Source organism: Ictidomys tridecemlineatus, chromosome 1, assembly GCF_052094955.1.
Source record: "Ictidomys tridecemlineatus isolate mIctTri1 chromosome 1, mIctTri1.hap1, whole genome shotgun sequence".
NCBI classification, from domain to species: Eukaryota; Metazoa; Chordata; class Mammalia; order Rodentia; family Sciuridae; genus Ictidomys; species Ictidomys tridecemlineatus.
Window position 1 is genome coordinate 61,173,608 of NC_135477.1, and position 13,518 is coordinate 61,187,125.

The window sequence follows — 13,518 nt, forward strand, 5'->3', positions numbered from 1 at the left end:
TGCCTTTATGGAATACATTTGTTATTTCATTTCATTTCCAAAATGTCTCCATTATTTTATATACTTGTCCAAATGGATTATGGGGATCGTTTACATGAGAAAAGTATGCTCCTTCTCCATACAGGAACAGTTGGAAGCAGTATGACAGCTAATGAGTAAAAGGGCTTTCTGGAAACTGACAACTTCTTGAATCTGTGGAAACAAGAAGGCTGGAATAAGACTTACATTCATCAGTTTCAATAAACAGAACAGAACTCAATTTGTTTTGAATTCAGTGAAGAGGCTGTATCTGTCACTCTTGAACCTAGCTCATTTAAGTAAACCACTGTAGGTAGTTTAAGAACAAATATGCACAATATACTTATACATTCAAGGGAATGTATTCTAATTTAATCCATAGAATTCAAGTTAAAAAAAAAACACACTAGGCTCTTATGCAATAGATTTAAAGAATATTTGGAGAAAAGGAAGATTGCAAAAAAACTATTTAAACCTGATTTTCTTTAAAAAATTAATTTTTATTTTTTTCAAAGTATAAACTTTTAAAAGTTACAAACAGACTCTTACAAAAATGTAGGCATGTACCAGAGATCTACTTATATATCAATGAGGAAAACCATAGTATGGTGAAGCTGCTTCCAAAACCATTTTAAAGATCCGAATATTTGTAGGCATTTATAAAGAATGTTAGTTAGGTGCAAAATTGTTTAAATCCTGCAGTGCAATAAAACATTAAACGTTGACATTATCTTTTTTTTTTTTTTTTAAATTGGTGGATAGGCTCAACAAAATGTGCAAGTTAACATGTGACTTACCTTACCTTGGCTGGGATATAATTAGTAACTAGTTGCAAAGTCAAAAACAAGTGTTTTCCTAGAGAATCAACTAGTCCCAGGCTGGACTTGTTAAACAATGTCTTGGTGTAACAATGGAAATCATGTTCCTTATTTCCAAGTTTTGGGTAATCTTTCTAATTATAAAAAAAAATGTTTAAATCTGAGTTTTTCTTGTTGCTATTGTAATTGAACTCATTAGGTTGGATATTTGGACTAAAAACCACCATCTCAACTGCTTTCAGTAGTGAAGATATTAAAAAAGAGGGATGAGGATCTTTTTATTTTAAAATTCAAATAAGCATCTATCACGTGTGAGTGTTTCATTCCATATCAAGGTCAACATGGGAGGAGAAATGAACAATGGAAAGAAGGCAGAACAAATACCCCCATGGGCTGAAGCAAGTGGGAACTGTCTTCCCTTCCCCCAACAGGGTTGCTTTTATTCAAGAGAACAGCCTTTGTGGATTCGGTTATCTCCAGCCTTTTGTATAGGTGCTAGGCCGAGGAGCTTAGGCAGGCACAGCAAGCCCCACCCCTTGCACCGTGTCCTAGTCACTAGCTAATGCCTGGAATAAATTCGCCGCTCGCCCTGCGTGGGCTCATTCACAGCTTGGTCGTCCAGGGCTGGGCGCTTCCTCTTTGGGACTGAAATAACCGAGCACAGACAGCTCGGGCGTGATGCCGGCAGCTCTCCTTCCTAGGCTCTTCTTTTTTCCTAGGCAATAAAAACCAACTCGTAATAAAAATAAAACAAAACCTGCCAGCAATGTCTCTCTCCCCCTTCCCGTTCCCTCCCAGCTTTTTCTGAACGTTGGGTGAATCTTTGCAAGCCTCCATCCCTGGAGGGTGGGGTGGGGGTGGGGGAGGTAGCTCAGTAAAACTGGTAGGAGACGTCTGGAAGAAAGCGAGTCTCCCGGGTATTTCAGCACCTAGGCACAAACCGTGGGGTAGTCGACTGACAGCCCCCCCCCCCCCGCTCCGATTGGTGGGTCTGGAAAGCAGTGAATTCAACGAGGCGCCGAGCCTGGCTAGGTTGGGGTCGTGGGGGTAACTCTCCAGGTGCTCTTTGCTGGATCTTGGGGTCTGGGCCACCGGCGCGCCCCGCCCGGCTCTGTCCCCCGCAGCCCTGCCGGCTGCCAGGCTTTGTGGTTCGCTCGTGCGGCTGGGCCCCTGCTGGGGGTGTCGTTACGAGCATGTGCAGACAGCAGCCCAAGGTAGAGCGAGCGTGTCGGGCAAGCCCTGAGACTTGCCTTGCAATGCCATGTTTGTGTATGTGCTCTAACTCCCGGAGAGCAATCAGGGAGACGGCTCCCCCGCCGGATTTGGCTCATGTTTTCTTGTTTCTGTTTCAGCCTTCAGGATAATTCCTTCAGCAGCACCGCTGTAACAGAGTAAGTGATTCTTACCATTAAAAATTAGACTTGCATGCCTTTCTCTGGAAGCAACTATCATGAAGGTATTCACCGTCCCCAACCCCTCTTCCTATTAGATGCATTGTCTCCTGTAATCTGGGACTGTGAAGATCGCCAGACATGCTGACTGATGGGGCCCAGAAATCTTTACAGGTTGAAATTAGCATTTTAGCAGCTGCAGGAGAGATATTAAAACCAGCTGATGGCTTGCAGGAGCTCCAGGCTCCAAGATGAGTTCTTGGAGCTCGAATTTTTTAAAAAAATCTATCTGACATGTCAGAAAGGGAGCTTGGTTGTATTTTGCCAACATTAGTGTCAGTTTCATGCAGTGCAAGCTGTGTACATGTACCACAAATAGGAGATGGATGCGAAATGACTTTGAGTTTAATTTCCAGCATGCGATAAACAGACTAAACTTACCCTTGTTCTCTCTTGTCTACAGATTTTTAAGACACAGTGGAGTAAACTTTTCTTGCATGCTGTTTGTCGTTTTTGTCTTCTGACCTCAGAGATGTGGCTATAGGAGAAATGAGTTATCTGGTCCTATGGTGAAAGCTGTTGACTAGGGCAACTAACATTATTTAAACATGGGATGAAGGAGTACAGTGTTTTACTCAAGTCCAGCAGGCACAGTATTTTTTAATTAGATATTTATAGTTCATCGTTTTAAGTCTTGTCATCCCTTCCTTAATGTTTGCCCAATATTATACTCTTCAAGTAAAAAATTAATAGATAGCTTATTTTGCTAATACTGTATGTAATTTATATAGACATATGTGTACAAACTATATATATGCACATCATTTTGCAATATTTCTCTAGGCTAATTTATGTTGTTAACTTCTGGGACCTTTTGTTAGAAGTGGCTCCTAGCAGCTTTTTAGGAACAAGACAAGCATAAAGTTGTATTCTTAAATGTTATTTAAAAATATTTTAGGAGTTTGACACAGAAACCCCAACTAACTTGGGCGATGTTTACCAAAGTTTTCAAAAAAGCAAATAAATGTAGAAATGAACATCGTTTGAGTTTCAGGTCCCACCACTGTCACGGTGACTTGGTGATAGAGAGGTAAGATTCTACAGTGCTTCCTATGCCCTCTATTTCCATTATTATTATTATTATTATTATTACTACTACTACTATTACTACTACTACTATATAATTTCTCTGTATTTGGATTGCGATTCTCTTAGTGTCCAGCTTTGAGCTCACTTAAGTAGTCACTTTAGGGGGAAAAAATAAGTCAGGGTTGACTTTAGAAGATGCTCCTGTTAATGAGATTTCTTAGTAACCTGTGCTCCACTTCACTTTTCTAAAAGCATGGATAAAGGGAGAGATGTATGACAAAATTTGCAGGGTGAAGATGAGCTCTTGACATTCTGGTTCAGGTGCACAGGTACTGCTCTCCTCCCTTTGCTGTGCTTCTAAGCACCAAGAGCTTTTCAGAACGTGATTCTCAGGAAGTCTGTGTGACTAAATCCCTGGAATCAGTCACAGGCCTAACAACTTCAAAATGGAAACTCTTAGTTCCATATTTCACATGCTTTTTTTTTTTTCTTCTTCTTCTTCTAAATTTTGGTAAAGGTTCTATGGTTAAATGCTGGAGAGAGTGTGGTGCCTTGTTTTTGGATACTCCCCAAGGAGTACTGATTGCATAAGATCATGTTGTTACTTTCAGAGAAGTGAGAATGATTTATTTTAAAAGGCTCTGAGTGATAATTGGGAAGCCATCTGGCTAATATAAGAATCTAAGAAACATATTTGGAAACATACCAAAAGCTTCATAGGTATAACACAGCCTGGACTAGGGTCATTTAAAACTAGTCATTGTCCAACATAACTCCCGCCACCTGCCTCAATAATCTGAACCATGTTCCTTCCTTCTCTGGGAATGCTCCCTTAGCTAGAAGGACTAGGATGCACTATCCTGAGACACAGACATAGCAGGTGCTCAGTGAATGTTCCCTTGAGGTCTTGCATTGGGGAGGCCCCTTCCTCCCTTCTAGCATACCCAAGAGACAAGAAAAGTTCCTCTTCCTCCTGTCCCCATTCTATTCCTACTTTCTTCTTAACTCAAACCCCCTGAAATTGTACCTGGAGATGAGTTCTTTGAGATTAAGGATTCTAGTAGTGAATGGAAATATAAGTCTATGCTCCTGGAAGGTGGATTCAAGTTGTCATTAAAATTTTAATATGAGTTATTTTATCAGATATTCTGAAAGTGTTTCACTTGGCCAGTTGAAGATCTCATTAAAGTCAAACAGAAGCGGAATTGAAAGGTCATGTGGCACCTAACAGGTGCATAAATTCTATTCACGGGGACTTATAGTTCTTGAAAAATAAAGTGAAGTATTACTTTAAAAAAAAAAAAAGAAGCGGAATTGGGAAGGACACAAGGACAGATTTTTTTCTCTTCTTGTTTTTTCCTAGTCCTAGCATTGTCTATGTGGCTCTGAACCAATTTCAATTTCTTTTTTTGTCCAGCTTCTTTTACTATCAGAATGGCCTTGGCCTTTTCTTCTGTATCTGCAGCATCTTTCTGTCTATTATTTTTCCATGGTCAATTTCCTATGTTGTCCTGGCTAACTATGTATTTGAAATGAAGCCTGGCCTGGCTTGCAATTATTCTGACTGGTTATCATTCAAAGCATTGATTCTCAAAACCTACTGATCATCACTATATACTGGGAAACAAGATTGGAGTTTATAGACAATATAGACTCCCAGGCTTTATCTCCACAGGGAACTCAGAATGGGTGGGTGGTTGTGTTGGAATCAGCCCAGTACTGGTCTGGATTTTGGAAATCTTTAGGCGATAACTTTTTAGAAGCTTACTAGTTAAGCAGGTGGGTAATCTGGCTTAAATTCTGCATTTCTAGGCCCATTCTTAAGAGAGTTGTAGTGGAGTAGAGATGATGGGGCAGGGGAAGCTGGTGTCAGCTGTTTTGTTGGGGCACACAGGTACTATAGGGTGAATGGAAATCCCTTTCTAACGCAACTACATTTCATCTACCAGCCAATCTTTTCTTCCTGTTTAGTCAGAAAAAAGTACTTTTCATGGACACTTCTTCACTACATTATTCTAAGAAATGTCCTTCTCTCTCTCTCATGAGCCTCTGGGAATACAGACTAAGGAGGCGTTTTGACTCCTGCCTTGTGGACTTTGTGTGGGCAGAGAAGAAACAACCCTGGCTCCATTGCTCTAGGCCTTGGAATCCTAGGCAATAAAACCCTGTGAGTGATGGTAATTTCTACCTTATAGCATGGTCAGGTTGAATTGAGATAGTGTAAAGACGCAGGTAAGATGTGAATTACCATGTACATTTACCACTGAGCTACATCTCCAATTCTTTTTATTTTTATTTTGAGACAAGGTCTCACCAAGTTGCCTAGGCTGACCTCGAATTTGTGATCATCCTCCTTAGTACCCTGAATCACTAGGATTACAGGCAGGCATCATTAAACCCGACTCACATTTTTTTTTTTTTTTTACTATGAACAACCCTAAGAAAAACATGCTATATGTTAATCCAATGCACATATATGTAACTTAAATAAGTTCAGCGAGTCAATAATTAACACTGTACTAACATTTTCTACTGCATCTTACAACCCAAACAAAAAAAAAAAAAAACGTGCTGGTAGCTGCTGTGTAATTTTACAATTCACTAACAGGTCACAACATACAATTTGAAAAACACTTCATTACAACATATTCCGTATTGAATATCTGAGAAAGATCGTGCAAAGGATTGGGCTTAAAATTCCTGTGTAGGGCTGTAAGGTAGGAAGAGAATGCCGTGCCCCAAATCAGTTGATCTCTTGGTTTGAGTTTATTTTTTTTCCAGGAACGAGGATATGTGGGTATTGGTTCTCACTGTGGAATATGATTTTATAAATGGATCAGTACTATACATTTGCAATGTACCCCTGAGCAAGAATAGAAAGGAGTTGCTAAATTAATGGAAGCAGATGGTCTTTATTAAAGTAACCAGAAACTCCATAGAACTCAAAGGGTTTGTGTACCTGTGCTCTGTATTCTGGTAGGGAGGTCTACATCAATTACTAAACTATGAGTCTTAGAGTTGTGTTTCTTTGAATGGCAAATGGAGTTATTCACTCTGTATTAAATTTGGATACACTAATTTGGTCCAGACTCATGTTTCAGAAAGCTTCTGCAATTTTGTATGTTCTGGTGCTCAGTTTCCATTTTTAACTGATTATATTTGAGGAGAAAGATTAATAAATCAAATGAGGGAAAAAATAAGTTGTTGCCAAATCCCCAAACAATTGGTATTGTTGAGCTCCAGGGTTAATCTCAGATTGAGTCTTAGAGGCAGCAATTCTAGATGCCTATTCTTCATAGATTTTGCACTTTGCTATTGGAAAGCATTATTATTCACATTATAAAGCACAGTTGATCTGGTAGGTGATTGCTGCTAATGGAGTAGAACAAAACAATACTTGTGAATTTCACATTGTTTTCTGTGAGATGGAAGAATGGATTATTGGTGGTCAAAGCCAGGAGAAGGCAAGACAGTTTAGATCATTTGGTTAAAAGGAGTGTTTAGGTTTTTGTTTTTGTTTTTTTTATAGAGGGAACAAACTATTTCAGCAGGTAAAGAGGGTTAGAGTCTGTAGGTGGCTTTGTTTATTTAACTCACTACAAAAGCCATAATTTAAAAAAGATTATAAGGAAAGCTAACTGAAACTTTTATTAACTCATTTTGTGGGTTATTTATATACCATTGCAAGTTAAGAGTATTTAAAATTTTAAACCTATTTAATATAGTACAAGTACTATAAATATGATCATCTTTATATGCATAATAGGTATTCATTTACCTATTTATTTTTTTCTACTCATTATTCTCCAAATTCTTCAGTGCAGGGACCAAATCTTTTCAAAATTTTGCATCCTTTAGAAGCAATGTTTCTCAAAATGTGGGTATCCAAATTGTAACCTGTATGAGAGAAGAACAGAAAATAGGGAGTAAACATTTAATGATTTTAGTAGAAGTTTGACATTGCTGTGACATCCTTATCAAAGTATTTGTACAAAGGGGATGCATTATATAAAACAAACAAACAAACAAAAAGTTGGTCAGTCCTGAACCCCAGAAAGTTTTAGAAGCACAGTTACAATGCCTAATTCAGCACTTGGGCTCAGTTAATGTTCAATTAATATTTGTTAAAGCATTTCAGGAACTAGACTTGCTGAAGGAACGGAAATAATGTTTTAATTCAAGGAGTTTTTGAGTGTCAACTCTGAAATAGCACTATATCAGCATATCTAGAAAAAAGAAATTATAGTTATTTCTTCTCTTGAATGAATAAGCCATTAAATCTCAGAACTGGAAAGGATTACATAGGAGTGTGAAGCCAGAAAAGGTTTGTTACCTGAGAATGAAGAGTAAACACTGTCAAGGTTAAAGTAAGAACATGGCAGGTGTGTGAACTTGGCTGGGAAGTTTCTCAGAGCTGGTGGAGACCTGACTTGGGCAGTGAAGAATGAATAACAATTGAAGATGAAAACTGCATTCCAGGATGGGGTGAGGCAAGGTGAGAATGTCTGAGAGTAGGAACACAGACTCCTTTCTACCCTAGAGTCAGAGAATGGTCTTACTCCAGATTTCCCTAGGCAGTATGAAGCACTGGAGATTTTTCAGTATGAAAGAGCCAGAGCTTTTCACAAGATCAAGAAAGTCTGAGGCCAATGGGAGCAAGCATGGTTTGAGACTACTTGATGCAGAGAAAATGCTAAGAGGTATGAGGTGGAATCTCTTTTGAGTTAACCACCATCCACTCATCATGGTTCCTGAAGTCCTTGTGCTATGAACATGTATGTCCTTGGTAAGATCTTATTATCTCAGGTAATGTCTGTTAGCATGGAGGCAAAAAGAAAAGTCATATCTGATTCTGAGCTTTTACGCTTACATGCCGTGACAACACTAGTAGTGACACTGTGACAACACAGGCATCATTACCCAATGACATGTTAGGGCTCAGTTGGTTTGGGAGAGATTTTTGAGGATTGTTGCATTTTGTAATTTGTTAATCTTGATATAATTCTAGATCATTGCTGCTACTGCCATAGTGGACAGTTGGATCTGACATGTTTTTCTCCCCACTTTGTTTAGGTGTGACGAAGACATAGTCTCTTTACATGAAGATCAGACTGACTGTTCCAGTTTCAGGTATGGACCATGGTTGCTTGATTCTTATTTGTGAGAATCAGAAACCATCTAGGTCTGGTGTCTCTTTATTCTGGTCTCTTCTTTATACTCAAATTATTTGTTTTCATCTCTTATTCTTGATTTTCAGGGGTTTTGTTTATTTGCTTTTTATTTGTTTTGGTACTGGGGATTGAATCCACAGGTGCTTAACTACTGAGGCCATATCCCCAACCATTTTTAAAATTTTTTGTTCTGAGACAATGTCTCACTAAGTTGCTTAGGGCCTCCCTAAATTACTGAGGCTTGCTTTGAATTTGTAATCCTCCTGGCTCAATCTTTTAAGCCATTGGGATTACAAGCATGCACCATTATGCCCGGCTACATTTTTAACTTTTTTGTTTTGTTTTGTTTTGTTTTTTAGCTTTTTTAGCTCTTAAGGGAAGTTTTGTCTTAGATACTTTTGTATACCCACCTTGTACTTAGGACAATTATATCTATTTGGGAAATACTCAATAAATGCCTATTGAACATTGATTAGCCTATCTCAAGGAACCTATGGTGTACTCTTAGGAAGAAGTTCTAGATTATTCACCAAACATGTTATTTGGGACATGTTCTTGGCCAATAAGGGGATCATGGTACAACAGCAAAATGTTTATGGTCTGCTATTTCTTCAACATTTACTTTGTTTTGAGTACTTTCACGAACATTTTCTTATTTAACCTAAACAACTGAAAGAAAACTGATGTTTTCTTCTTCATCCTGTAGATGGTAAAACTGAGGCTCAGAGGGATTATAGCTCATACAAATAACATGACACTCTGAGACAGAATTTGGACCCAAATCTGTCAAATTCTACAGTTCAGTTATTGCATAACAACATTTGTTGAGGGACTATTTTGTATGTCAGAAATGAGTCAATATTTGGGATAAAGTCAAACCAATCCTAATTCCTGTAGCAGAATTTGGTTGGCTAAAGAAGATAGGCAAGAACACAGATGAAGCATTAAAGTGTTAATATATTAGAGGTAAGTACAGGATTCACCTAGGACTGTATTAGTCAGCTTTTTATTTCTGAGACTAAAAATATCTGACAAGAACAACTTAGGGGAGCAAAAGTTTATTTTCCCCTCAGGGTTTCAGAGGACTCGGTCCATGAGGTGATAAGAACACCATGGTAAGAAGGCCTGGGGGAGGGAAGGTGCTCCCTCATGTCAGCCAGGAAGCAGAGAGAATACTAGGAGTCACAGACAAAGTATAAACTCTCCTTAGATTACAACTCTCATAATCTTATCATTTCACCTCCTATATTAACACAGGATTTGTACAAGCAAACCATAACAAGAACCAAATAGCCCAGACAGAATTATGGGATAGATTCCTAAAGAAAATTACACATGGTAAAATACTTTGTGTGTGTGTGTGTGTGTGTGTGTGTGTGTGTGTGTGTGTGTGTATGTGTATCTAAAGCCACAAAAAAAATTTGATACCACCAAGCAGAGGGAGCAGCTTAATGGAAAGCCAACAGTGGGCAAAGAGAATATTGGAGTTGGGGGAATAACTAGCAATTCTGGGTACTAGGAACTCTGAGAAGTTGGGGTAAAAATGCAAGGGGTGAAAGAAATGAAGCTTTAGACTTAAGCAAAGATCAGATTGCATAGGGTTTGTATGCCCTACTAAGGAGTTTGGAATTTATGTTTTGAAGTATTGAGGAAACTAAAAAGAACATGAATGTGTGAGTGTGGGCAAATAATCACTTGGCCAAGGCCCTGCCTGAGAGACACAATAGCTTTCATTTATTAGGTTGTGGCCTGGAGCCAGCTCTCTGTGGTAGGCATTTTACAGAGATCATACAATGCTGCAAGGTAGAGATGATGTCCATTTTATTGTATGAGGATTGTAGAGCTGAAGTGATGTGGCCCAGACCATGCAACTAAATGGAAAGATCTTTCGAACTCTTACCCTTTTCTGGACACCATGTTCCTTGTCAGTTAGGATTTATTCCAATGAGTAGTGGCATAAAATACATAATGTGTCCTTTTCTGTTTTGGGAATCCCAAGGAACCAATAAATAACATGTAAAAGGTATATTTCTGGAGATGACTTTTATAATCAGGTCTTAAATGTGTATAGAGGTGAAAGATGCCTTGCTCATTTCCCCCTTTCTTTCCCTTCAAAGTTAATATATGATCACATTTATAAATATTGGGCAACTTGGAAATATGATGTAAAACAAACTTCAGGCATTTTGGGGGAATGAGTCTATCAAAGTCATTTTAGATTTGAAAAAACTCCTTTTTTCCCCCTCTTATTCCTGAGTGTTCTGGAATTCTACTTGAATTAGGACCATTAAGTTAATTGTAAACTTTTCTTTCTCCCACAGGAACATAAAGTAGATGAGTATTATTCCATATTTCCTTGTGGGAAAAAAAATTCACTTCAAATAAACTAGTATGATTTCCAATTCATGGTTTGATATTAATTTCTAAACTCATTAGTGACTTAGTTTTTTTTTTTTTTTCAGGGCATTTTTGAATGCTAGGTAATCTCTCTATCCCTAAGCTGTATCCTGGGGAAAAAAAAAATAATTGTGAATTATCTTAAGATCAGTGTCATTGGCATTGATTTTTTTTTCAGTTACTGACAATGAAGAATTATTTCACTTGTTGAGTTCTCTTTTATCAGGGAGCAGGAAGTTTGTCCTGAGACTTAAGCTTAACTGTTCTACATTGTTTAATTTCTACCCTTTGCCCACTGCACAAGGCCTCTATTACTGATGATCTCTCCCAATCTTGGCTTTGGTCTTTTCCAGAGACTAATGGAAGTTCATTCTCCCCTGAGATTATCTTAGTGAATTTAATCTTTCTTTTATTTGTGAAAATGTGTCTTTTGCAAAGAGCATAGAAATCGCCCTTTGTTCGTCTTGCCTCTTGGCTTTATGTGTCCTTCAGCAAGGAGGACTATCTTCCCAGATCTCACCAAAACTCTTTTATGGGTGGTTCCAATAAGAGAGCATAAGGCAAAAACACCCAGGGAAAGTGGCTGCTCCTAAGGAATTGCATGATCTGGCCTAAGTGATTTCCAGAGGGTTAAGGTTGATGATATTGATCCCATATTTGATTATGTCCAGAGTGTTTGCTTGATTCTTAGCAAAATGAAAAATAAAATGCATTTAGGTTTAAGTAAGACCAATGGCTTCAAATAGGACTGTTACCATGTCAGTATTTCTGAGAAGATTAGAACTGAAGGGGTGGGGGAACATTTTATTGAATTTGTTGAGTGAAAAATGCAAGCACCATTCCTTGCACCTGAAGTGTGTGGTGGTAATGCCAGCCTCTCCTATGTTCTTTAGTGACTTGGGACTGATAGAATCCAAACACCAAGATCTTTGACTTTCCACTCAGGGCTTTGCTAAGATGGCCTGGTTAAGTAAAATCAGGCTCTTACCTTATATTTGATCCAGGTGACTTGTTTTCTATCAAAGTAGGTCCCATTAAACTCTTAAATGCCTCTGAAAATTGTAAGGAGATGATTGTAAGCTGGGGAGGCATCCCATCTTGAACCCAGAATACAGGCTTGAGAAACTGAGATCTTCCTGACCACCCTGGGTCTGGGTCAATTGGCCCTTTCATTAGGCATGTTGTTTGATTGCTGCATTTTAATCTATAAATTTGGGATTACAATGTCTAACCTGAAAATTTCATATTATTATTGTGAGAAAATGTGATATATGTGAAAGCATCTAAAAGTGTAAAAATTAAAATGATGGTATGCACATAGTGACAACTATAAAAAGTATGTATCCACTCAAAGAATGGAAGGGAGAGTAGAGAAATAAGTTAATAATAAGTTAATAAGTTAATAATAAGTTAATAAGTTTCTTAAGTTGTTCCCATAAAATTAATCCTTAAGCAGTTCCTGAGCCTGCATTAAAAATTTTGTTAGGAATCCTATTGGTATAGCAGCAATGAATGTATATCATCAGCGTCTCTTTTGTCCCACAGCGTTATTTCAATTTTTGGTGCTTTTTAATTGGGACTGTCCTCTTATAGGGATGAAGACAATAAAGAGAATTATCCAGACGCCCGGGCTCCTGTAGAGGAGCACACACCGCCCCACGGTGAGGCACCGCAGCATGTAGAGCAGACGGTGCAGGTGGACTGCGTACTGCGACCCACCATGGGCAACTTCAAGTCCAGGAAGCCCAAGTCTATCTTCAGAACTGAGAGTGGGAGGACCCACGGAGAAAGTCAGGTATGGCTAACATTTTGCTGGGTACCTTGGCAGAGATGAGGGTAGTTTGAGGGCACTGCCAACCCGAGACACTTGGATGCTCTTGTGAGTAGAAATTGTGCATTCTGGACAGGCTAATGATGCTTTAGTGCCCTTTCACACCAGCGTTCTTAAATATTGGATTTTCACGGAAAGGAACAGTCTCTCTTTTGCCGGGAAGGGGAAGACCTCTTTTTCCTTTCTTCATTCAAGACAGCATAGCTCTTGCTCCAAACTTGGGGATTCTAGTCAGCAAAATCAAAAGTGCCAGCTTGTTCTGGAGCCATTTGTTCTTAGGCTACAGTTTAGTGGCCTTGAATAAACACTGAGGTGTGTATGTGTGTGTGTGTTTCTGTGTGCTGGTGGTATTTGGTTCTTTGGAGCCAACCAGTATTTAAATGAACGAATACAGCATCTTTCCAACCAGATTCTGGTTATCAGTTGATATTTTATAATTGTTTTTCTAGTTGTTTAGAATATAGCAAAGAACATGATTTTAAGAATCTAAAAGTTCCTCCCCATAATTTATGATGCTTTTAAAAGAGATTAAGTATAATCTGCTTTATCTTACTAGGAAGTTAATATTGCTAACATATAGATTATACTTATAATGCACTTAACATAGTTTTGAGGACATGGATGTTCCACAAATGTAAGCTTTACTCTTTTGTTAAGATGTTAACCTCAAAAATAATGTAGGAGACTCTTAAGTGGGATATGTTAATTATGTAGGAACTTTAAATCCAATCCTATTTAGCAAACGGGTGCCAGGTGATCTTCCTGTTAGAACAACTTTTGCTGGGCAGCTTATTTGACCTTGC

The 13,518-nt window shown here is 38.5% G+C and overlaps 1 protein-coding gene across 7 annotated transcripts in view; it reads left to right on the plus strand.

The window, feature by feature from the left end:
• The first annotated feature begins 1,704 nt into the window (after window positions 1-1,704).
• Fam13c (family with sequence similarity 13 member C) overlaps window positions 1,705-13,518 on the plus strand; it is a 116,637-nt gene continuing 104,823 nt past the window's right edge. For 2 of the 7 annotated variants that reach the window (XM_005334324.3, XM_013362417.4), the window contains exons 1-3: window positions 2,057-2,227; window positions 8,390-8,446; window positions 12,478-12,679. In XM_005334324.3, coding sequence (XP_005334381.2) covers window positions 2,166-2,227; window positions 8,390-8,446; window positions 12,478-12,679 — 321 coding nt within the window. In that variant the 5' untranslated portion in view covers window positions 2,057-2,165. The other 5 variants (XM_021732477.3, XM_005334325.4, XM_040273627.2 and 2 more) reach the window with 5 other exon arrangements.